This window comes from Piliocolobus tephrosceles, chromosome 12, assembly GCF_002776525.5.
Source record: "Piliocolobus tephrosceles isolate RC106 chromosome 12, ASM277652v3, whole genome shotgun sequence".
Classification (NCBI taxonomy): Eukaryota; Metazoa; Chordata; class Mammalia; order Primates; family Cercopithecidae; genus Piliocolobus; species Piliocolobus tephrosceles.
The window spans coordinates 82,196,295-82,221,389 of record NC_045445.1 but is presented as its reverse complement, the minus strand read 5'-3'; the positions used below and the strand labels follow the sequence as shown (position 1 = coordinate 82,221,389).

Genomic DNA, 25,095 nt, shown 5'->3' with positions numbered 1-25,095 from the left:
AAAACCTCGTTTCCCAAGTTATTGCTATCTACATATATCTGTGGTATTGCAGAAAATTATGAAGTGTTATTCTCTTGCCCCATAGTCATGCCAGCTACTACCAGCGATCTATTACAGTGAAAATCTCAATTTAGCATCTTCTTATGATCTCTCATTTAGAGCAACAAGTTCTTTCAAAACTTCAAAGTTTTCATTTAGATTAAAACATTGTTTCAAAGTTTAAAGAGTTTTTTCCTTCAGACTGCAAAATTATCTTGGTAAATACCAGATAACAGCTTTGACATAAATATGATGATCATTTAACAGAGAAAGCTTGCTTGTGTTCCTTGACAACATGTCTGCCACACTAATAAGGGAGAGACTTTCCTAAGGTCATTATTTTTTTCACCTTGAAGTGAATTTGGATTTGTAGTTCCTTTTAGGTGCCATGCTTATAGTTTTAGAAGCTACTACCGTACAATTAAGTAGCAAGTTATAATCATGCATCAGTTAATGACAGGGATACCTTCCGAGAAGTGCATTATTAGGTGGTTTTGTCATTGTATGAACATCGTAGAGTGCATGTATACAAACCTAGATAGTATAGCCTCCTATACACCTGAGCCTACTGCTCCTAGGCTACAAACCTGCAAAGCATGTTACTGTACTGAATACTGTAGGCAGTTGTAACACCGTGGAAAATATTTGTGATCTAAACGTAGAAAAGGTGAAGTAAAAATACAATATGAAAGGTAAAAGCTGGTACACCTGTATAGGACACTTACCGTGAATGGAGCTTGCAGGACTGGAAGTTGCTCTGAGTGTGTCAGTGATGAGTGGTGAGTGAATGTAAGGGCCTAAGACGTTATTGTATACTACTGTGGGCTTTATAAACACTGGATATTTAGGTTACACTAAATTTATTAAACATTTTTTCTCTCTTCAATAATAAATTAACCTTAGCTACTTATAACTTTTTTACTGTATAAACTTTAATTTTTTAAATCTTTTTGACTTATTTGTAATAATGCTTAGCTTTAAACACGAATACATTGCACAACTGAATAAACATTTTCACCCTTTGCATCTTTATTCTGTATGCTTTTTTCTTTTTTAAAAAAAAATATATTTTTTTACTTTTTAAACTTTTTGTTTAAGACCCAAACATACACATTAGCCTAGGCCCACCCAGGGCCAGGATCTTCAATATCACTGTCTTCCACCTCCACGTCTTGTCCTACTGGAAAGTCTTCAGGGACACTAACATCCATAGAGCTGTCATTTCCTATGACAGCAATACCTTCTTCTGGAATACCTCCTGAAGGACCTGCCTGAGGCTGTTTTACAGTTAACTTTATTTATCATAAGTAGAAGGAGTATACTCTTAAAAATGATAAAAAGTATGGTTTGGTATACTAAACACATAAACTAGTAACAATCATTTATTATTATAAAGCATTACATACTGTACATAGTTAGATGTGCTATACTTTTATATGACCTGCTGTGAAGTAGGTTTCTTTACCACAGCATGAACACAAACATGTAACATGTTGCACTGCAGTGTTATAATGGCTAAGTCAATAAGCAACAGGAATTTTTCACCATCGTAAATACATTCCACATGATTGAAATGCTATTATATGGCACACGACTGTAACATTTGAAGTTAAAGTGAGAATAACCTATCTATTGTCTAATTGTTTCTTTATAAAATCTTGCTACAATTGTTTGTCTTCCTCTAGCTTCAATCCAAACTTTGAATTTATGGGATAAAACGAAAATGCCCACCAGGCGTGGTCGCTCAAACCTGTAATCTCAGCACTATGGGAGGCTGAGGTGGGCAGATCACTTGAGGTCAGGAGTTCAAGACCAACCTGGCCAACATGGCGAAACTCGTCTCTACCAAAAAATACAAAAAATATTAGCTGGGCGTAGTGGCGCGTGCGTGTAGTCCTAGCTACCCTGGAGGCTCAGGTGGGAGGATCACTTGGGCCTGGGAGGCGGAGCTGTGATTGCACACACTGCGCTCCAGGCTGGGTGACAGAGTGAGACCTTGTCTCAAAAAAATGGGGAGAGGGAGTGCTGAGTAACTAGTAATTTGGATTATCTGACAAGAGAAGATATAAAAACTAATCTACAAAATAAACATTTTTACCAGAACTAAGCCCAAACAGAAATATACTTTTTATTGAAACTGAGTCTCCCTCGGTGGTCCAGGCTGAAGTGCAGTGGCGCGATCTCGGTTCACTATAACCTCCGCCTCCTGGGTTCAAGCAATTCTCCTGCCTCAGCCTCCCCAGTAGCTGGGACCACAGGCACCACCATTACACCCAGCTAATTTTTGTGTTTTTAGTACAGCCAGGGTTTCGCCATGTTGGCCAGGCTGGTTTCAAACTCTGACCTCAAGTGATCTGCCTGCCTTGGCCACCCAAAGTGCTGGGATTAAAGATGTGAGCCACCACGCCTGGCCAATAAACTCAAACAGAAACATACTTTATGGGTCTTTCTGCAGACAGTACTGATAACATAAGTGATAACGAAAAAGCCTCTGTTCAATAGTGCCTTCTATTTAATAATTTAAAAAATACAAATGGGGGAAAAGAAAACACAAAATATTTACCATCTTTTGGCTTGGTGCGGTGGCTCACACCTGTAATCCCAGCACTTTGGGAGGCCGAGCTGGGCGGATCACAAGGTCAGGAGATCAACACCATCCTGGCTAACATGGTGAAACCCCATCTCTACTAAAAATACAAAAAATTAGCTCGGCATGGTGGTGTGCGCCTATAATCCCAGCTACTCGGGAGGCCGAGGCAGGAGAATTGCTTGAACTGGGAGGTGGAGGTTGCAGTGAGCTGAGATCGCGCCACTGCACTCCAGCCTGGGCGGCAGAGCGAGACTCCATCTCAAAAAAAAAAAAAAAAAAATTTACCATCCTGTTTCTCAGAGATAAACATCAAAATGTTAATAATGCATATACTTTTGATCTTTTCCTGTCCATACACTGATATTTAACAATTATTTTTAAGCTACTTTTTTCAGTTAACTATATTGTGAACATCTTTGAATAAATGATTCTTTTTTTTTTTGAGACGGGGTCTCACTCTGTCACCTAAGCTGGAGTGCAGTGGCTTGACCAAGGCTCACTGTAACCTCTGCCTCCCAGGGTCAGGTGATTCTCCTGCGTCAGCCTCCAAAGTAGCTGAGATTGTAGGCACCCACCACCATGCCCTGCTAATTTTTGTATTTTTAGTAGAGACGGGATTTCACCATGTTGCCCAGTCTAATGTTAAACTCCTGAGCTAAAGCAGTGTACTTGCCTCAGCCTCCCAAAGTGCTGGGATTACAGGCATGAGTCACGGAACCCGGCTCCTGAATGGATGAGTCTTTATCAATTCTCAATAAAAGCAAAGGACATATATCACATTGAATTATGCTAAAATGATGATATTTCTGTAAGGAGCCTGATAATATGGTCCAGATGGATTCTGAGAGTTCAGATATAAAGTAGATGCTTTCGTTGACTGTAAAAAACAATGTTGTTTCCTTTTCAGATAAATACTGTTAATCAAGAAAATACATGCCAGAATCCTTTCTTTTCCTTTAATTTAATTTCTGTAATTTAAAATTGCTTAAGGTAGGAAGACAGAATTTTCAAGCTCCAAATGACTTTTGACAGTGGCCTGGCCACCTTCATTTAGTCAGTCATATCTTTAAGTGTTTGATTTCCTAGCTTCTAAGGGCTATCACTAGGGGGACACATTTTAGGGGTGGGTTCTGTTTTGGTTTTGTTTGTTTGTTTTTTGCTTATTTTGAGTAGTGCAAGGTCATAGTACCCACAGAAGTTTTCTTTGTGTCTGCCATTCTTAAGAGACTGTATTAAGAGAGCAATCTCAATTTCATCACAAATAATTGCTGAAGGAAATGGAGTATATTGATTAGATGAAAATGTTTAAACACCACTATGCGTGTGACATCTATTTTGCCAGGATATAATGCAACGGTCCTGGCCTATGGGCAGACTGGCTCTGGAAAAACCTATTCGATGGGAGGTGCATACACTGCAGAGCAAGAGAATGAACCAACAGTTGGGGTTATTCCTAGGGTAATACAACTGCTCTTCAAAGAAATTGATAAAAAGAGTGACTTTGAATTTACTCTGAAAGTGTCTTATTTAGAGGTAAGCAATTTACGTTTAATTATTCTGAGTTCGAAATTGTCTGTGGGTCGAAAAATAAATCCAAATCAGGTTTTCCCTGACATGACTCAAATTAGTAAGTTGCATTTTAATGAATTGATAGAGAAAACTTACTGACTCAGTTGGATCTGGCTCCCACCCAATTCTTTCCTTGGTGTTAGAATAGTCTGTTTAATTTGATTGTTGGAGGAATTGGCATTGCCATATACAAGGATGATAGGAATTTTTTTTTTTTTTTTTGAGACGGAGTCTCGCTCTGTCGCCCAGGCTAGAGTACAGTGGCGCGATCTCAGCTCACTGCAAGCTCCACCTCCCGGGTTCATGCCATTCTCCTGCCTCAGCCTCCCGAGTAGCTGGGACTACAGGTGCCCACTACCACGCCCAGCTAATTTTTTGTATTTTTAGTAGAGACAGGGTTTCACTGTGTTAGCCAGGGTGGTCTTGATCTCCTGACCTCATGATCCGCCTGCCTCGGCCTCCCAAAGTGCTCAGATTACAGGCATGAGCCACCGTGCCCGGCAGATAGGAATTCTTTAATTCCAGTTTGGCCTCTGTTACTGATTACCTGTAGAGTCTGCAGAAGAGTGTTTGATTTCCCTTTACTGTTTGAGACTTAAATGATAATGCTGTTGCCTCATGAAGAATGTTATAAAAACCAGCTGAAATATTGAGCTGTATAAGTGGTGATAGAGTGTGTAAACAGATATTTATTGAGAACCTACCATGTGCCAGGCCCAATTCTGGGCACTTGGGTATGTGAGGTACTTGGTATATATCAGTGAACAAAACAAAAATTCTAGCCCTTATGGGAGTTTGTGTTCTAGTGTATATTAGTATAGTTGTAGACTGGCCAATTACATTTAACTTCATAACACCAAAAACACATGTTTAGGGAACTGATGGCTTCTGGGAAGCTAGCTAGTTGGTTCCATAGCAGTGATGTCTTATCCTTTAGGGGGTAATAATCAAACTTATATAATTTAAGCATGCAATTATAAATTATATGTGAATACTTTATCCTGAAGTTCAATCTCAACATGCTAACAGGTAAAGAGATGTAGAACTGAAAGACAGGGGATTACATCATTAAGATTAGCCTTCTTGGCCAGGCCTGGTGGTTCATGCCTGTAATCCCAGCACTTTGGGAGGCCAGGGCGGGAGGATCACTTCAACCCAGGGGTCTGAGACCAGCCTCGGCAACATAGTGAGACCTTGTCTCTACAGAAAATTTAAAGATTAGCCAGGCGAGGTGGTGCACACCTGCAGTCCCAGCTGCTCAGGAGGCTGAGGCAGGGTGGAAGGATTGCTTGAGCCCCAGAGTGAGACCTTAAAGGCAGTTTTTAATTCTATTTATTTATTTATTTTGAGAAAGGGTCCCACTTTCTCACAGGTTGGAGTGCAGTGGCAGAATCATAGCTCAATGCGGCCTCCAGCTCCTGCTCAAGCGATCCTCCCACCCCACCTCAGCCTTCCAAGCAGCTAGGACTACAAGCGCGTGCCAATTCGCCTGGCTAATTTTAAAATTTTTGTAGAGACGGGGTCTCACTATGTTGCCCAGGCTGGTGATGGACCCCTGGGCTCAAGTGATCCTCCCATTTTGGCTTCCCAAAGTGCTGGGTTTATAGGCGTGAGTGACTGTGCTCGGCTAGATTAGCCTTCTCAAGTCTCTTGATTAACCTAGTTGTGGCCAACATAATTGAGTATCAAAATAACTCCAGATCATGATATGTTAAATAATAGCAATAGCCGTAATAGCAAACAAATGTAGTGCTTATATGTGCTAAACACTGTTCTAAGTACTTACAATTCTGTTTCCTATTGAAATATTAGCTACCACTTCTTCCTTTTCCATCCACCCCCATCTGTGTACCTGTTATTCACATTTTAACAAAATGGGTTAATGTAATGCTATGATGATGCCATCAAAGAACTGAATTTGTGTTGCCATGTAACTTTTCATGTGTCTGCTGTTCCTAAGAGACTCTGTCTTAAGAGAGAGGATGTGGAGAAATAGGAACACTTTTACACTGTGGGTGGGATTGTAAAGTAGTTCAACCACTGTGGGAGACAGTGTGGTGATTTATCAAGGATCTAGAACTAGAACTAGAAATACCATTTGTCCCAGCCATCCCATTACTGGGTATACACCCAAAAGTTTATAAATCATGCTGCTATAAAGACACATGCACACGTATGTTTATTGCGGCACTATTCACGATAGCAAAGACTTGGAACCAACCCAAATGTCCATCAGTGACAGACTGGATAAAGAAAATGTGGCACATATACACCATGGAATACTATGCAGCCATAAAAAGGATAAGTTCATGTCCTTTGTAGGGACATGGATGAAGCTGGAAACCATCATTCTGAGCAAACTATCGCAAGGACAAAAAACCAGATACTGCACGTTCTCACTCATAGGTGGGAATTGAACAATGAGAACACTTGGACATAGGAAGGGGAACATCACACACCGGGGCCTGTCGTGAGGTGGGGCAAGCGGGAAGGGATAGCATTAGGAGATATACCTAATGTAAATGATGAGTTAATGGGTGCAGCACACCAACATGGCACATGTATACATATGTAACAAACCTGCATGTTGTGCACATGTACCATAGAACTTAAAGTATAATAATAAAAAAATAAAATAAAAAAAAAAGAAATAGGAAAAGGCATGATTAAGATAGTATAATAATAATAAAAAGCAATCTCAATTTTGCTACAAGTGATATGTGAATTCATTCTTATAAAACATCAAGTGATTACCTATAGGGTTACGGTCCTTTTCTTAGTTCTACAAGTAATACATGTTCATTATGAACAAATTTTTAAATGTAGAGAGTCACAAATAATTTTTAATATTACCTATGATGTCACCACCCAGAGATTACCACTGTTAACATCTTGTTTTTGCCACTTTATTTTCAACAATATCAGATTTACAATGAAGAAATTTTGGATCTTCTATGCCCATCTCGTGAGAAAGCTCAAATAAATATACGGGAGGATCCTAAGGAAGGCATAAAGGTGTGTTTGTCTCTCATTTGATGTTATTAAAACATTTTGGCAATTATAATACTAAAGTTCACATCCCTTTTATCTGCCACTGTGGTTTTAAATGACTACTATCATCTGAGTCAGGTTTTGTGTGGTCCTAAGTCCCTTTGTTAATCTAAAATTTCTAGATGGGAGCTCTTGTGGGGAAGCAAGGAAGGACTCACATTCAGTTTTATCACCTTCCTGTTACCTAGAGGAATGCTAGTATCAACTAAATATTATTTACAGAGTTCTAAGGCTGAGCAGTCCAGTATGTTAGCCACTAGCCACAAGTGGCTATTTAAATGTAAACAAATTAAAATTGAATAAAATTTTAAAAATTCAGTTCCTCAGGCACACTAGCCACATATCAAGTGCTCGATAGCTACATATGGCTAGTGGTAACCACATTGGAGAGCACAGATAGATGCAGAACATATTCATGTATTTTCTTCTGGATCGTTGTTAGCCAGCTACTAATGCATGGATATGATTGAACATATTGATATCCAATAGAAAATTCTATTGGACAGCACTGTAATAGACATTGTGCTGGGCTTTGGGATGATATTTTTAAAAATTGAAAAGTTAAACAATATATAATTTTTAAAACATGTAAGTATCATAGGAAGAAGAGATAGCTTATTTGAGAATCTTCTGTTAGATGGTATAGATGCAAGATGAGGAGCTAGAACTGAACAGAAAATGTGAGGCAAAATGAGAGTTTACTATGTGGGAGTGAGCCAAATCCAGAAGTCAGTGTTGAAAACAGGCAGAGCTTGAGTATTCAGGAGTGGGAAAATCAGAGGCTGGAAGTAGATGAGACTAGGTAGTACTTTGAGAAAACTTGGAATAATATCTTACTCCTCCTTCCCTTCTTCCCTTGCACAAAGAAAAAAAAAAAGAAAGTTGAAGATTTGGGGTACCAGTGAGGGGCAGGTGCCTGTGCTGCTGATTTTTTTTTTTTCTAGGGCATTAAGTTGTTAGCCAGCTACTAATGCAAGGTTTAAAGGATCAGCTCTGATGAGCTTGGAATATACAAAGATGATTTGGATAGTGAGGATAAGAAATCTGGACAAAATACATGCTATTGTACTGAGCCAGCACTTGACCCTGTTTCAAGATCTTTTATGTGCCCCATGTTAAGGCAGGAATTAAGTCCTAAGAGTTGTTTGAGGTGAGATTTGCAATACAGGGAAGTATAAGTTCCTGACACAAATTGGTAAGGACGAGTTTGTAAACACTCTTCAGATGAGATGGATAGGCTTTAAATAAGTAGAGAAAATAGACAAGGATATTCTTATGGTAAGGAATAGCTTTAGCAGGAAAGCAGAAAATATACACCTGAGGGTAATAAGACTACACAAGTCTGTCTGGATTAGAGGATTTGGGCTGAGAAGTAACAGGGGATATGTTAGGACCAGATTATGAAGCCGGGCTAAAGAGCTTAGTTTCTATCCCTGTGAACCATATATAAACTATGTGAAACTTCTGAGTGAGGGATTACTGTGGCTGCTTTTATCTTATGTGTGTATCTCTCCAACTCTGTTACAAGTGATATGTGAATTCATTCTTATAAGGAATTCACCCTAACCTGGAGGTCAGGGGAGTACTTGGAAATCTCTTTGTATCTTCATTATCTAGCACAGGGCTTAGTAGGTTGGTGACATTTTAGGAAAGCCAAACAGAAATGGATTGAAAAGGAGAAAGACTAGGATGAGGAAGACCAGTTGGGGAAACTGTTGCTTATTTTTTAGGTGTGAAGTAATATGGGCCTGAACTAGGCAAGTAGATGTGTAAAGGAAAAGGAAGTGATGGATTCAAAAGGAGAGTGACTAGTAGTTGGTGATAGACGGGATATGGAGGAGTGGGAGGAGTTGAAGGCGATGTGAGTTTTTGAGAATATCAGACAAGATTAATAGAAATGGAGAAGTATTATAGTAGAGAGAATTAGTGTTTGTGGGAAGAAGATGAATTTGGTTTATAATTGACTGATTTCAGAGTATAAGTAGTAGATCATTAGAAATAAAAGACTAGAAATTAGGGCCACAGAAGTAAGTTTGGGAGCTGTGAAGTAATAAAATTATAGCATATTGGAGCTAGAAAACAGTTCATAAGCCTCTAGTCCAATCACCTCAGAGGCTCCAAGAGATTCAACTTGTATAAGTTCTCCCAGGTAAATACAGTACTAAGCCTGGGGCCTTGTTTTCCTGGCTTCCTAATCCAGTGGAAACTGTACCATGCTATTTCCTCTAGTGAAAATGAGGTTTAAAATGAATCAGAAGTACAGAGAGGAGCATGGGGTCAGATAGAGGTGAAAGTAACAAAGAGAAATGCCATCACTGTTTGTGCTGTACTTGCTCTCCTTGGGACCAAAATTAACTTCACTTGGGGTTCCTTGGAAGGCACATAGCCATTACTACCCTAAAATCTTGAGATCTTTTCTAGCTCCAGTATTGACTGGTGAAGTTCCTAAGGAAGATTGGAGACCTTGGTTTCCAGCTATCTTCACAGAGTTGCTAGTTAAAGCAGTTCTTATCACCATGACTATTCTATTTGAGGTTCTACTAGAGCATCAAGGCATTTTTTAAACCACAAATCCGTATATTTCTGACCAAGCATTTGAAGTATAAATCATAAGGGAATTTTCTCTTTCTTGCAATTAGATTGTGGGACTCACTGAGAAGACTGTTTTAGTTGCCTTGGATACTGTTTCCTGTTTGGAGCAGGGCAACAACTCTAGGACTGTGGCCTCCACGGCTATGAACTCCCAGTCGTCCCGATCTCATGCCATCTTTACAATCTCCATAGAGCAAAGAAAGAAAAGTGACAAGTAAGTTACAATTTAAAGAGTCAAGATTTTTAGTATTAGTTCTATTAAGGTTAAACATTAGGCTGCTTCTTCAATTGATTTGACAAATCGTCAGACATCAGTATTGTGAGCACGAGTGACTAATGGAGCCACTTTGACTGACTTGAAAGAAAATGAGAGCTGACAGGTCAGCTTTGATACTCAGCTAGTCTCAAGCTTGTGTACCATTCTCACTGTGTCTTCCTTTCATTATCACAGGAATAGCAGCTTTCGCTCCAAGCTGCATCTAGTAGACCTTGCTGGATCAGAAAGACAGAAGAAAACCAAGGCTGAAGGGGATCGTCTAAAAGAGGGTAAGAGAGTAATTAAGGTCACAGTTGTAGATAAACAGTTCTAGTACTCTTGTTGGTATTGTTGGTGTTTCGACTGGGATTTGAGATCACATTCTAACAGTAACTACGATTTAGATTTGAGGCTGACTTTAGAAATAGTGAAAAATTGTTTCTTTCCCTTGCACTCATTCTCTAATTCAGGTATGAGATTTGGATCTGGCCCTTGGTTTGATTTCATCTGGTCCAGGCAAGTTTTAGTTTTAGTTTTAGTTTGTTTTGTTTTACCCCAACTATTTATAATTAAAATCAGTATCCTGATTCTGTCGTTTTAAGTATTCACCAGCTCTTCCAGATGTTGTCACATATAAACCTCAGCACAATTTCCATGCCTTTATTCAAATTGTTGAATTTGAAAAGTGATGAAATTCCTAAGGCTAGAAGAATGCTGTGATGTATGTTATTAGAAACCTTCTTCTAACATGATAGTGACCTGGTAATCTGCATGCCTTGGGAATGATCTTCAAGTGATTATTAATCTCTCTAATAAAAATTAACATCCAGCTCATATATCTCAATTTTGTTCTTAAGGATATCATAAAATAGTTCATCAGATGCCTTGCTAAATCCAGATATACCGTATCTACTGTATTTCTCATAGCTACCAGCTTAGTAACAATACAAAAAAGAAATAAGGGTTTTTAGCCTAAAGTGCTTTTTCTTGGTGAATTCAAGGTTGGCTTCTAGTGCTTATTCTTCTGTTCCTAGGCTCTTGCATGCTGTCTCTGTAATAATCCACTCTAGACTTATATCAAACCCACTGTTGGTAATTTATGGAATTAACTTTTATCCCTGTTTTGAAAATTGAAATTGCATCTGCCCAGTCTTCTGGAACATCTTTCTTTGTGATTTGTCAAAGATCATTGACATAGCTTCAGCAGTCTCGTTTGAAATTACTCTCTGTTCCCTTAGCTATAATTCATCTGGTCCAAGATATTTGAACTCTTATTAAAGCAGTTGGGTTTACACTTACTACCTCTTTACTCATATTGGGCTTCATTTCTCTCTTGGGAACTGAGAAGGCAGAAGGAAAAATAGTAATCAAGGAATTTTACTTCTGTCATTTATCATTATTATACTGCTGCCACTGAGTGCAGACCTGTTTCTTCCTTATTCAGCTTTTTGTTCTGAGTGTCATTCAAAGTACCCTTTTTGTTCTATGTTTGCACTTGAGATTTAGCTTTGCTAAGACTATTTTTAAAGGCTGTTATGCTTTCTTTATCTTCTTTTAGGTGTTCAGTTCCAAGTTGTTTTAACAGCTTTATTGAGATATAATTTACATACTATAACATTACCCATTTAAACTATACGTATCAGTGGATTTTAGTATATTCACAGTTGTACAATCATCATCATAATCTAATTTTAGAACATTTTATCTTCCCAAGGAGAAGCCCCATATTCATTAGCAATCACTTCCCATTCCCACCCCCTTCCCTGGCCCTAGGCAACCACTTAACCTACATTTCATATAAATGTAATCATACAATATATTGTCTTTTGTCTTTTGTGACTGGCTTAACCTAAGATATTCAAGGTTCATCCATGTTGCATCATATATCAGTACTTCATACCTTTTTTTTTTTTTTTTTTTTTGGAGAGAGAAAGAGTCTCACTGTATTGCCCAGGCTGGAGTGCAGTGGCACGATCTTGGCTCACTGCAACCTCCACCTTCCAGGTTCAAGCAATTCTACTGCCTCAGCCTCCCATAGCTGGGGTTACAAGCATGTGCCACTATGCCTGGCTAATTTTTATATTTTTTAGCAGAGATGGGGTTTCAGTCACCATGTTGGCCAGGCTGGTCTTGAACTCCGGACCTCAAGTAATCCACCCGCCTCGGCCTCCCAAAGTGCTGGGATTACAGGCGTGAGCCACCATACCCGGCCTCATTTCTTTTTATTACTGAACAATATTCCATTGTATGGATATGCCACATTATGGTTGTTCATTCATCAGTCATATCCAGTTTTCTCTGTTATGAACTTGTGTGTGTAAATTTTCATGTGGACAAATGTTTTCATTTCTCTTGGGTATATACCTAGGAATGGAATTGCTAGGTCATATGGTAACTCTAATTTTTTTTTTTTAAATAGAAGATATAATTATATAACTAATATACCATAACACTCACCCTTTTAAAGTATACAATTCACTGATTTTTAGTATATTCACAAGGAGTTGTATAACCATCACCACAATAAATTGTAGAATATTTTCATCACCTCAAAAAGAAATCCATACCCATTAGCATTCACTCCTTATTTCCCCCCAGTATATGTTCCTCACCTCTCATCCTAGGCAGTAACCAATCCTCTGTCTCTGCTGATTTGTCTATTCTGGGCATTTCATATAAATGGAATTATACAATATGTGGTCTTTTGTGACTGGCTTCTTTCACATAGCATAATGTCACAGTTCATCCATATTGTAGCATGTATCAGTACTTAATTCTATTTTATTGCCAAACAATCTTCCATTGTGTGGAAATACCATGTTTTTATTTATCCATTCATCCCTTGATAGACATTTGGGTTGTTTTCATTTTGGGTTATTATGAATAATGCTGCAATGAACATTTGTGTATAAGTTTTTCTGTAGACCTGTTTTCATTTCTCTTGAGTGTATACCTATGAGTGGAATTACTGGGTCATATGGTCACTCCATGTTTAACCTTTTGAAGAACTGCCATCACACTGTTTTTCAAAACAACAACATCATTTTATGTTCTCACCAGCAATATATAAGGGTTCCAGTATCTCCACATTTTCACTTGTTACTTATTTATTTTTCAAACTCCTGGGCCATCAGATTTGCTTGTTATTATGCCTTTTTAATTATAGCTATCCTAGTGGGTACAAAGTGGTGTCTCATTGTGGTTTTTATTTATATTTCACCAATGGCTAATGATGTTGAACCTTGTTTCATGTGGTCATGGGCAATTTATATATCTTTTGGAAGAATGTCCTTTCATATCACATTTAGGCTTTGACCCATTTTGAGTTAATTTTTGCATATGATGTGAAGAGTGGTCCAGTTTCAATCTTTTGCATCTGTATATACAGCTATCCCAGCATCGTTTGTTGAAAAGACTATCCTTTCCCCCATTGAATTGTCTTGGCATACTTGTCAAGAAGCAACTGGTCTCTATTCCTTTGATCTGTATGCCTTACGCCTTATGTCTTCATTACTGTAGCTTTGTGGTAAGTTTTGAAATTGGGAAGTGTGAGTCCTCCAACTTTGTTCTTGTTCAAGATTGTATTAGCTATTCTGGATCCCTTTCATTTCCATATGAATATTAGGTTCAACGGGTCAATTTCTGCAAAGAAGCCAGCTGGGATTTTTATAGAGATTTCGCTGAATCTATAGATCCACTTGGGAAGTATTGCCATCTTAACAATACTAAGTCTTTCAAATATATGAACATCAGATGTCTTTCTTTTTCTTTTTCAAATTTTTTCAAATTTTTAATTTTTATCTTTATTTTATTTTATTTTTGAGACAGTCTCACTCTGTCTCCCAGGGTGGAGTGCAGTGGCGTGATTTCGGCTCACTGCAACCTCTGCTTCCCAGGATCAAGCTATTCTCCTGCCTTAGCCTCCCAAGTAAGTAGCTGGGACTACAGGTACATGCCACCGTGCCTGGCTGATTTTTGTATTTTTAGTAGAGACGGGACTTCATCATGTTGGCCAGGCTGGTCTCAAACTCCTAACCTCAAGTGATCCACCAGCCTTGGCCTTCCAAAGTGCTGGGATTATAGGCATGAGCCACCGTGCCTGGCCTCTTTTTCTTTTTTTTAGAGACAGGATGTCGCTCTGTTTCCCAGGTTGGAAAGCAATGGCTGTAGCTTCAACCTCCCAGGCTCAAGCAATCTTCCTACCTCAGCCTCCCAAGTAACTGGGACTATAGGCATGTACCACCACTCTTGGTTAATTTTTAATTTTTTTTTTTTTTTTTTTTTGTAGATGTGGGTCTCACTTTCTTGCCCAGGCTGGTCTTGAATGCCTGGCCTCAAGCGATCTTCCTGCCTTTACCTCCCAAAGTGCTGGTTTATAGGCATGAGCCACTGTGCTTGGAGTATCTTTCTTTTTATTTAATTCTTTTTAAATATGTTTTGATAATTATTTTGTTTTTATTTTCAGAGTATAAGTTTTACACTTCTTTTGTTAAATTTATTCCTAAGTATTTTATCCTTTCCAATGCTATTGTAAATGCAACTGTTTCCTTAATTTCGTTTTCAATTTGTTTATTGACTTTTGTAGATCTTGTATCCGCAAACTTGCAGAACTTATTAGTTCTAATAGTTTTTTAAATAGATGCTTTAGGATTTCTATGTACAAGATCATATCACCTGTGAATAGAGATACTTTTACTTCTTTCTTTCTAGTCTGGATGCCTTTATTTCTTTTTCTTGCCTACTTGTCCTGGCTAGAAGCGCCAGTACAACAGTGAATAAAAGTGGTGAGAATGAATGTTGTTTTGTTCCTGATCTTAAGGGACAAGCATTCAGTCTTCGTTCTTCATAGGTGCCCTACCAGGTTGAGGAAGTTCCCTTGTACGCCTAGTTTGTTAGGTGTTTTTATCATGAATGGGTATTTGTCAAATGCTTTTTTGTCATCTATTGATGTGATCACATTATTTTTGTTCTTTAGTCTATTGATATGGTGTACTGCATTAATTGATTTTTGAATGTTAAACCAACCTTGTATTCCTAGGATAAATCTTACTTGTTTTTGTTTGTTTAGTGACTTTCCTGTACTGATTCTGTAAACTGGATTCCCTGTAGTTTGCCATCACAGAAGTGTCTTCTCAGTTAATTTAGTGGTGACTTGATGACTGGTCTCAGTTACTTAAATGCCTTGAACCTATAAATCTTCCACCATTTGCCAAGAGCTTTGTGTCTGTGTTTGGGCATGCCTTCAACACTCAGGTACTTACAACTCTGCTTAGCCTTCACTGCTTGAACAGAGTCTCAAAGTCAGCCAAAGATGCAAAATTTAGGGCTTTTTAGGTCTTTCCTGAGCATGTGGACAGCCCTATACATTCAGACAACCTTCTAGTCCTTTAGAAATATATCTGAACTTTTTAATCCCCACTTCCTCCCATGATACCTCATTTCCCAGACCTTTTAAGCTCTTGGCTAGGCTTTTGTTTAACCATGATTATTAAGTTTGGTGTTTATCTTCACCAGATGTTTTTCTGTGCATATGTGTATGTATACATATAGTAATATAGTTTTTATATACCTTCAAATATTTTGGCATTGCCTAATTTATTTATTTCCTTTTAATTATACACGTAATACATGAATAGATTCTCGTGTAAAAATACAAACAATACAGATGAAGATAAAATCTACCTTGATTTACCACCCAGTCCTAATCCAGAGGTGAACACTTTCATCTGACTGGTGGGTATCATTCAAGATTTTTTCATGTATACATATGTTTTTTATTGGTGTTTCTGTGTTTTTAAAGATAAATGTCATCATGCTACACATATTGTTTTTCAACTTGCTTTTATCTCTTCGTGATACAACTTTGAGTTTTGTTTTTTTTTTTTTTTAAGAGATGGAGTCTCGCTCTGTCACCCAGGCTGGAGTGCAGTGGCATGATCTCGGCTCACTGCAATTCTCCTGCCTCAGCCTCCCGAGTAGGTGGGACTACAGGCACACACTGCCATGTCTGGCTAATTTTTTGTATTTTAGTAGAGATGGGCTTTCACTGTGTTGCCCAGGCTGGTCTCGAACTCCTGAGCTCAAGCAATCTGACTGCCTCAGCCTCCCAAAGTGCTAGGATTACAGGTGTGAGCCACCACACCCGACCTGAGATCTTTTTTGTATCCCATGTATATAAGTCTACTTCATTTAAAAAACTGTTACATAGGATTCCACAGTATAGAGTCTACCTTGTTTATTCCTATTTTGGTTGACATTTCAGTTTTCCAATTTCTAGCTATTGGAAATTGATGCCTCACTGTATAGCCTTGTACATGATAAACATGTGAGAGTATTCTCTGTTATGTACCTGAAAGAGGAATTGCTAGATTGAAGGGCATACACGTTTGAGTAAATACTATTAAATATTGCACACCAAAATGTCTGCCTCTTTATCCACTCTACCTACAAAATATGATGATGTTTTTCTATACTACTGACAATATTGGATATTATTGACATTTTTAGTTTTGCCTGTCTTGAATATTGCATGTTATTGGCTATTTCTCTTTCCATTTCCATGAATTGCATGTTCATACCCTTTGCTTATTTTTTCTTCTTTCATGTTGTATTTTTCTTGCTGATTTGTACGAATTGTTTATATATTCTGGATATTAAGCCTTAGTTACATATATTGGATATATTTTCCTCATCTCATTTTTTAACTTTATTGATCTTTTTCATTCATGCCTTGTGTGTGTATTTCTTCTTACATATTTTTTCTGTTTTTTAATGTATAAAATTGGCTACTTAGGGAGCAATAGCTTTCTTTTTCAGCCTTATTGAGGTATAATTGACAAACAGAAATTGTAAATGTTTAAAGTAGACAATGTGATACTTTGATATATGCATAATTTGTGAAATGATTACCGCAGTCAAGCTAATTAGCATATCAATCACCTCATGTGGTAACCTTTTTCAATATATTATTTCTTGAAGTAAAATTTATATACAATTGGCCTGGCACAGTGACTCATGCCTGTAATCCCAATACTTGGAGAGGTCGAGAAGGGCAGATCACTTGAGGCCAGGAGTTTGAGACCAGCCTGGCCATCATGGCAAAACCCTGTGTCTACTAAAAATCCAAAAATTAGCGGAGCATGGTGGCGCATGCCTGTAGTCCCAGCTACTCTGGTGGCTGAGGCACAAGATTTGCTTGAACCTACAAGGCGGAGGTTGCAATGAGCCAAGATCATGCCACTGTACTCTAGGCTGGGTGACAGAGTGAGACTCTGTCTCAAAAACAAACAGAAAAAATTTATATACAGTAAAATGCACATACCTTAAATGCTTAGTTTGTTGAGTTTTGGTAGTTATATACATTCATATGTCTACCACCAAAAATATCATATAAAACAATTCCATCTTCCCAGAAACTTCCCTTGTGCCCCTTTCCAGTCAATCCATTCTTCCCCCATTCCACTTCCAGCAACGACTTTCTGACTTCTGTCACCATAGATTAATTTTGCATGTTCTTAGACTTCATTACAATGGGATCTCAAAATGGTTGTGTGTGTGTGCGCGCGCCTAGATTCTTTTGCTCAACATAGTGTTTTTTGAGATTTGTTCATGTTCTTGCTTTGATTAGTGATTTTCCTTTGTATTGCTGAGTAGTATTCAATTCTATGATTATACCACTATTTGTTTTTCTATTCTCCTATTGTTGGGAATTTAGGTTATCTCAAATTTTTAGCTACTATGAATAAAGCTACCCTGAACATTTGTATACAGGTCTTTTTGTGAACATATGTTTCCATTTCACTTGGATAAATACCTAGGAATAGAAGAGGGCAAGCGTTACGTTTAACTTTATGAGAAAGTGCCTAACAGTTCTCTAACATGGTTTGTATCATTTTACACCCCAGCAATGTATGAGAGTTCCAGTTTTTTACGTTTTTTGTATGCTCTGGTACAGTTGATATAACACGGAAATTATCTCTGAAGGTTTCTTCGAGATTTGATTTTCTATATCTTGAGCCAATTCTGGTCATTTATATTTTCTTAGAAAATTGTTCATTTTGGCCAGGCACGGAGGCTGACACCTATAATCTCAGCACTTTGGGAGGCCTAGGCAGGAGGATCGCTTGAGCCCAGGAGCTGGAGACCAGCCTGAGCAATATAGTAAGATCCCTGTCTCTGCAAAAAATAAAAAATTAGCCAGGCAAGGTGGCACATGCCTGTAGTCCTGGCTACTCGGGGGACTGAGGTGGAGGATCGATTGAGCCCAGGAGGCCGAGGCTGCAGTGAGCCAAGATCGCACCACAGCACTCCAACCTGGGTGACAGAGTGAGACCCTGTCCAAAAAAAAAAAAAAGAAGAAGAAGAAGAAGAAGAAGAAAGAAGATTATTCATTTTGTCTGATTGTCAAATTTATTAATATAATATTGCAAATAGATTTACTTTGTAGTTTTAATCTCTGTATCTGTAAGTATATCTCTACTTTCATTTCAATTGTTTATATATCTTCTCTATTTTTTCTATCACATTTGACAAATTAACTCTACCTTTTTCCAATTTTTACTATTACTCTATTACTGAGTTCTTCCTAAGTTGTTTTATTTTGTTTTGTTTTATGTTCTTTTTATTGCTTCTTGAGGTTGAAAGCTGAGTTTACTTCTTTTCTTCTCTTTTTTAAAAAAGCTTTTCAAGCATATACCAAAGAGGTCAGGATGGTATAATGAATGCCTCCCCTAATATACCTGTCATGCAGTTTCAACAATGACTAATTTATGACCAGTCTTGTTTCATCTATATAATACCCACTTTCTCCCTCTGATATTATTTGAAACAAATCACGGATATATTGTTTTATTTATTTCAGTTTGTATCTTTAGAAATTAAGAACTCTTAAAATATCATCACCTAGGTCAGGTTCAGTGGCTCATGCCTATAATTTCAGCATTTTGGGAGGCCAAAGCAGGAAGATTGCTTGAGACCAGGAATTTGACACCAGCCTGAGCAACATAGCGAGACCCCACTATCTCTGCAAAAATCAAAAATAAAATAGCCAGGTGTGGTGGCATATACCTGTAGTCCTAGCTGAGGCAGGAGGATCACTGGAGCCCAGGGGTTTGAGGCTGTGGTGAGCTGTGATTGAGCCACTGCACTCCAGCATAGGCCACAGAGTGGGACCCTGTCTCTAAAAAAAAAAATATATATATATATATATATATATACCTAAAAATTAAATTAACAATAATACTTATGCCTTAACATTACATATCTAGTCAGTGTTCAAATTTTTAATTGTCTCATAGATTTTTTTTATTTGGATCAGGATCCAAACAAGGTTCACACATTGTTATTGCTCAATAGGTCTTTTAAATGTCTTTTTTTTTTTTTTTTAAAGACAGAGTGTCATTCTGTTGCCCAGGCTGGAGTGCAGTGGCATGACCTTGGCTAACTGCAGCCTCCGCCTCCCAGATTCAAGTGATTCTCCTGCCTCAGCCTCCCAAGTAGCTGGGATTGCAGGCACACACCACCACGTCCACTAATTTTTGTATTTTCAGTAGAGATGGGGTTTCACCATGTTGGCCAGGCTGATCTTGAACTCCTGACCTTAGGTGATCCACCCACTTCAGCCTCCCAAAGTGCTGGGATTACAGGCATGAGCCACTGCACAGCCAAGGCCTAAATGTCCTTTAATCTATAGGTACCTCCTCCATCTCTCCTTACCCCTCTGGTCCCTGGAATTTGTTTATTGAAGAAATCAAGTTGTCTTGTAGAATTTCCCTTAGTGTGAATTTTGCTAATTGGATACCTATATAGTTTCACATGTTTCACTTTTATTCTCTATTTCCTATAAATTGGTAGTTAGATCTAGAGGCTTAATCACATTCAAGATCAATTTTTTATCTTGTATTTGCACATACAATTTAACTATGTCTCATTTGTTTTCAATTGTTCTTATCTAAAAAGATATATTTAAAGCTATACATCTCCTCTAAGTACCACTTCGATCTAATCTTATAATTTTGAGAAATAGTACTCTTACTCTTCATTTCTAAATAGATATTTACTCTTGCATTTTCTCTCAAACTTAAGAGTTATTTAGAAGGTGCTTCTGTCTTTCCTTTTGTTGTCAATTTCTAATATATTGCAGTATGTTCAACAAATGTATGAGATTTGTGTTTTTTGAAATTTGGCCTATACTTATTTGGTCTTTATTAATATTCTGCTTATAGTTTAAAAGAGTATATTTTCTCTTGGGTATATAGTTTTATATATACCTATTAGATGAGCTTGTTACTTGTAGTATTCAGATCCTCATGTTCTTTCTTGTTATTTACTTAATATGTTTTTTTCTCACAGTATGACCAAGAATTTGTCCATTTCTCCTTGTATTTCTTTGTTTATATATTTTATACTTTGAAGCTATGTTGCCAACTGCATAAAATGTCATGACATATGTCTTCTTAGAGGATTATATCTGTTTTGTCTAATAAGTATTTCTTCACCTACTTTCTCTTTGTTAGCCCTTCCCTGGTATGTTTTCCATCCCTATCTTACAGAAACTATGTAGCTTGACTTCATTAATTAATTTATCCATTCATTTATACCCAATCTGATGCTCTCTCTTTTTAAATTTTTTTTTCTTTTATTAAACTGCTTAGGGATGATGTTCTCTTTTAACAGGTAGTTTTACCCTCTATATTTGTGTGTGTGTTTGGACTTATTTCTGTCATATCACTGGCTACTAGTCTGTGGTCCTACTCCTGCTCCAGTACCACAACCAGAGACCTTGACCATTGTCCCAGGGCTTCCTCCTGTTTTCTGAATCTACTACCTTCAAGTCTGTAGTACTCCTGCAGTTGCTGCCAACTTTTTACATCAGTTCTCTCCTGCATATTTTTTCTTATGTTAGTCTGATTGATCTGCTTTCAGTCTCGCGAGGATTTTGCGGTTTGTGATCCACCAGTGATGGATTCACAGGAATTTGGTGGCTTTCCCACTTGGCAGCCTCTTCAAAGACTTTTAGGGGCTCTAAAGGAATTTTACTCAATTGTGTTAGAGGGTTTTACGTACATATTCTGGGTTGCCCGTCTTAGCTTCAGAGCTTCAATTTCCTCATTTGTAAAATAGGATTTGAATATATTCTCCAATAGAGTTGTGGGAATTAAGTGAACTCATATTTGTAAAACATTTAATGCAATTCTTAGTAAATAGTAGTCTCTTCATAATTACCAATTCCATCATCTATGTTTTTACTTGCTCTGAGTGTGGCTAATGAGGAATATAGGGGCTCTACTGATGTTTATATACAATCTCAGCTGAACTAAGATCCCTATGAGCTTGCTAAGGTGCTTGTCAATATTTGAAGTAGATTTCATGGGTGGAAGAAGCTTTTAGGGATATGGCTTTTACCAGTGGAATTAACTTTTCTTTGGCTACCAAACTGCCATTGTCAAAGGCAAGTCCTCCACTGTTAGAGGAAATCATTTTCTACTTATCAAGAACTAAGAAAGTTGCTAACCCCTCTGGAATATTTTCAGAGGGTGGATATGACCCGGCAGAATATTGTTACATGTTGCATTACTGCGGATTGAGGGAAAGAAGACATACCCAAGTGTCAGATTTCACTCGTGAGGCAAAGAAGTTTATGACAGAATCACAGTTGAGTCCTACATCAAGTGGCAGATGCCAAGAGTTGAAGGGCAGCTAGTGAGAAAACAAGAGATAGGTATATAGGAAGCAGACAGCAGATGGAAAGATTTTGGACATGTCAGATTTGGAGTACATATTAGAAAAATCCGGGAAGCAATAGGAAAGTCAGGACAACATCTTGGCTAGAGATAAATATTTGGAATCCATGGGTAGGAAAGTTGTGCACAGAAAGACTAGACAATGAAAGAGCCACTAGTAAATATTAAATAATATTAATAAATACTAAATATGAGCGAGGAGCACTCATATTTAAGGACCAAGTGTAAATGAGTCAATGAGAGAAGCTGAAGAGACACTGGAGGATCATAGTATCTAGATAACCAAGGTAGGAGTTTTTATAAACAAAAAGTACTGTCACCTATGTCAAATGCTTCAGCGTGATTAGTGAGAAGAGGTGAATAGATTTGTCCATTGAGATTTTGGGTGATCTTTGTCAGAGCAGTGTCAGTCAAGTGGTAAGGAATTAGGACAGGCTGTATCAAACTAAGGGGTGAATTTAGTCACCATTCTAAATGTGGTGTTTATCCTTTCCATTAATTTCTTTATTCTTATATCCTTTAATGATATGTAGTGACATTTTGCATGTTTCTAAACTTAACGTGAGGGATTTCATGGTATATGTGTCTTCTGAAACTGATTTTTTTCCCTCAACATTACATTCGTGAGATCAATTCATCTTGATAATATAGCTCTGTTCTAATAGGTTTTGTTAACTAGAGCCTTGAGTGTTCTTGGTATCAAATTGTGTCAGTAAGAAGAAAATTATCTCTGCCAATATTTATTCCTTTATTTAATTCTCTTATGTTTATTAGCAATGAGAAAAATGTCAGTGGATATACCCTGGACCAGTAAAGTTGCTTTCCTCAGGGGAATCTAGTTTCTGATTTAAATCAGAATGGTTTTAATGTTTTATTATTTGGAATGATAATTGCTATTGTTGTTGGTAAATGGTATTTAATTCTTTTAGTTCTGAAGTCTTTTTTAAGTGCAAATTGTCTGTTTCATTCAGCAACTCTATTCATTAAAGTCCTGTTCTAAGTGTTCTGCATGTTCTTTTTGGCTTCTGGGTCCCTTTAGGTGTATCGTTGTTTTCCTTGGTCTGCTCTCTGGGTCTAAAGTCTAATGCTGGAGTATCTGAAGTCATAGCAGCCCAGTAAGTGGGAAAAGCACAGTGGTTTCTGCCCATGAGCTAGCAGGCATATTGCCAGTCAGCTTGTCAAACTCATGAGAAGGCATCAGGAGGAGGCCTCTATGTACTCTTGTTTCCTTGTGCTTTCTTAGTCTCAAGGTAGAGAAGACCCAACCCATCTCATTGTTTTCTTAGCATTTTCAGATGGGGAACCTGGCACACTCACATAAGCAGTATTGACTTTCCCCCTAGGAGTTCATAGTGGTATGGGCCAAGCCTTTACCATGGACCATGTTTCCATCCTTGCACTTTGGCTCTGCTACACCGAACTCTTAGCGCAGGGCTTTTGTCTGTTCCAGAGATGAAAAATTCTACATCACCCCTTACTCTCAGGCCTCAGACCCATCCTGCAACCTACTTTTTTGGCTGGCCCCAGCACCTACTTGGCTCAAGAACAGTCAATGAACCAGGTTTGGGAATAGAGGCGATTTGGAATATTTTCAACTTACTGTCTTCCCAAAATTCATGTACCTTTTAAAAACAGGTGCTACCAAACTCCCATGAAGGAATGATGAGATTATTTACTTTCCTAAATTCTCTACTAAGTATTATTACCAATTTGATAAGTGAAAAATTGTATCTCACTTTCATTTCTGTAGTTATTAGTGAAGTCGAACATACTTTTATATTTATAGGCCATTTATATTCCTGATTAAATTACCTATTCAAAGTATTTCTCTCCCTTCAGTCAGTGTGAGTGCTGTACATTTTCTGTTAAGTTTATCCCTACTTTTTGTTGTGATTTTGAATATAACACATATTTAGGCCACTGCCAGATAGATTATAAATAGATTACAGATGGATAATAGGTAGATTATTCAATTGACGTATAATATACATATTACACATAAATATATATGACATATACATATGCATATATGTATTGCATATACATATATTACATATACATATATCTATGTATATTACATACGTATTATGAAATATACATAATGATATCAAGTCATCATCATACAGTTCAGTGAATGCTCACAATATGAAATACATACATGTAAATAGCACCCAGGTGAAGAAACAATATTCTAAGCATCCCAGAAATGCCACTTGTGCTCTCTTCTAGTCACTCTTTTCCCTAAAGAGTAACCACTGTCCAGACTTTTAGTCCTAGATTAGTTTTGTAGTATGGACTCCTTCATGTCTGACTTCTTTCACTCAATGTTAGATCTTCGGAGAAAATACAGGATGCCTAGATAAATTTGAATTTCAGATAAATGACATCATTTTGTATGGAATATACCTATATTAGAAATGATTCATCATCTATCTGAAATTCAGATTTAACTGGATGTTCTATATTTTTTTGTCTTACCAAATCTGATAACCCTAACTCAACATTATGCTTGTGAGGTTCATCCGTAGTATTGCATGTAGTTGTAGTTTGTTTATTTTTCATTACTATATAGTATTCCACTGATGAATGTACCACAATTTATTCATTCTACTGTTGGATGGGCATTTGGGTAATTTCCAGTTTGGAGTTGTTATGAATAATGCTATGAATGTTCTTGTACAGATATTTTGGTGGATATACGTACCTAAATTCCTTTAATCCTGAATCCTCCTGTAAGTACTGTCCTATCTCCTTCCCTTTAGACTCAGGCTTCTCAAAAAAGCTTACATTGCTTAGCAATACATGTGATTAACTCTTAGTTTCACTTCTTTGGTGAAACATAGCATACATACAGAACATTGCATAAGTTATGTCATGTATCTAGTTTAATAAATGATTATAAAGTAAACATCTATGTAACTACCACTCAGGTTGAAAGCAAAACACTTCCAGCACCCATGCATACCCCTCCAAGATCATGATCTCCTTCCTTCTCTCTCCAGGTATCCATTCTTCTGACTTTTGTGATGTCAATTCCCTTGCCTTTTTTTTTTTTTTTTTTTTTTTTGAGACAGTGTCTCGCTGTGTTGCCCAGGCTGGAGTACAGTGGCACAATCACAGCTCACTACAGCCTCAACCTCCTGCACTCAAGCAACCCTCCCTCCTTAGCCTCCTGAGTAGCTGGGACCACAGGCACATGCCACCATTCCTAGCTAATTTTAAATTTTTTCTAGAGTTGGGATCTCCCTATGTTGCCC

General features: G+C 37.7%; 1 protein-coding gene across 1 annotated transcript in view; it reads left to right on the top strand.

The window, feature by feature from the left end:
* Window positions 1-25,095, top strand: part of KIF4A (kinesin family member 4A) — a 134,900-nt gene that overhangs the window by 2,977 nt on the left and 106,828 nt on the right. Inside the window, exons 4-7 of the mRNA XM_023202397.2 lie at window positions 3,972-4,162; window positions 7,124-7,213; window positions 9,889-10,055; window positions 10,293-10,387. Of these exons, the coding sequence (XP_023058165.2) occupies window positions 3,972-4,162; window positions 7,124-7,213; window positions 9,889-10,055; window positions 10,293-10,387 (543 nt within the window). The remainder of the gene's footprint in view (window positions 1-3,971; window positions 4,163-7,123; window positions 7,214-9,888; window positions 10,056-10,292; window positions 10,388-25,095) is intronic.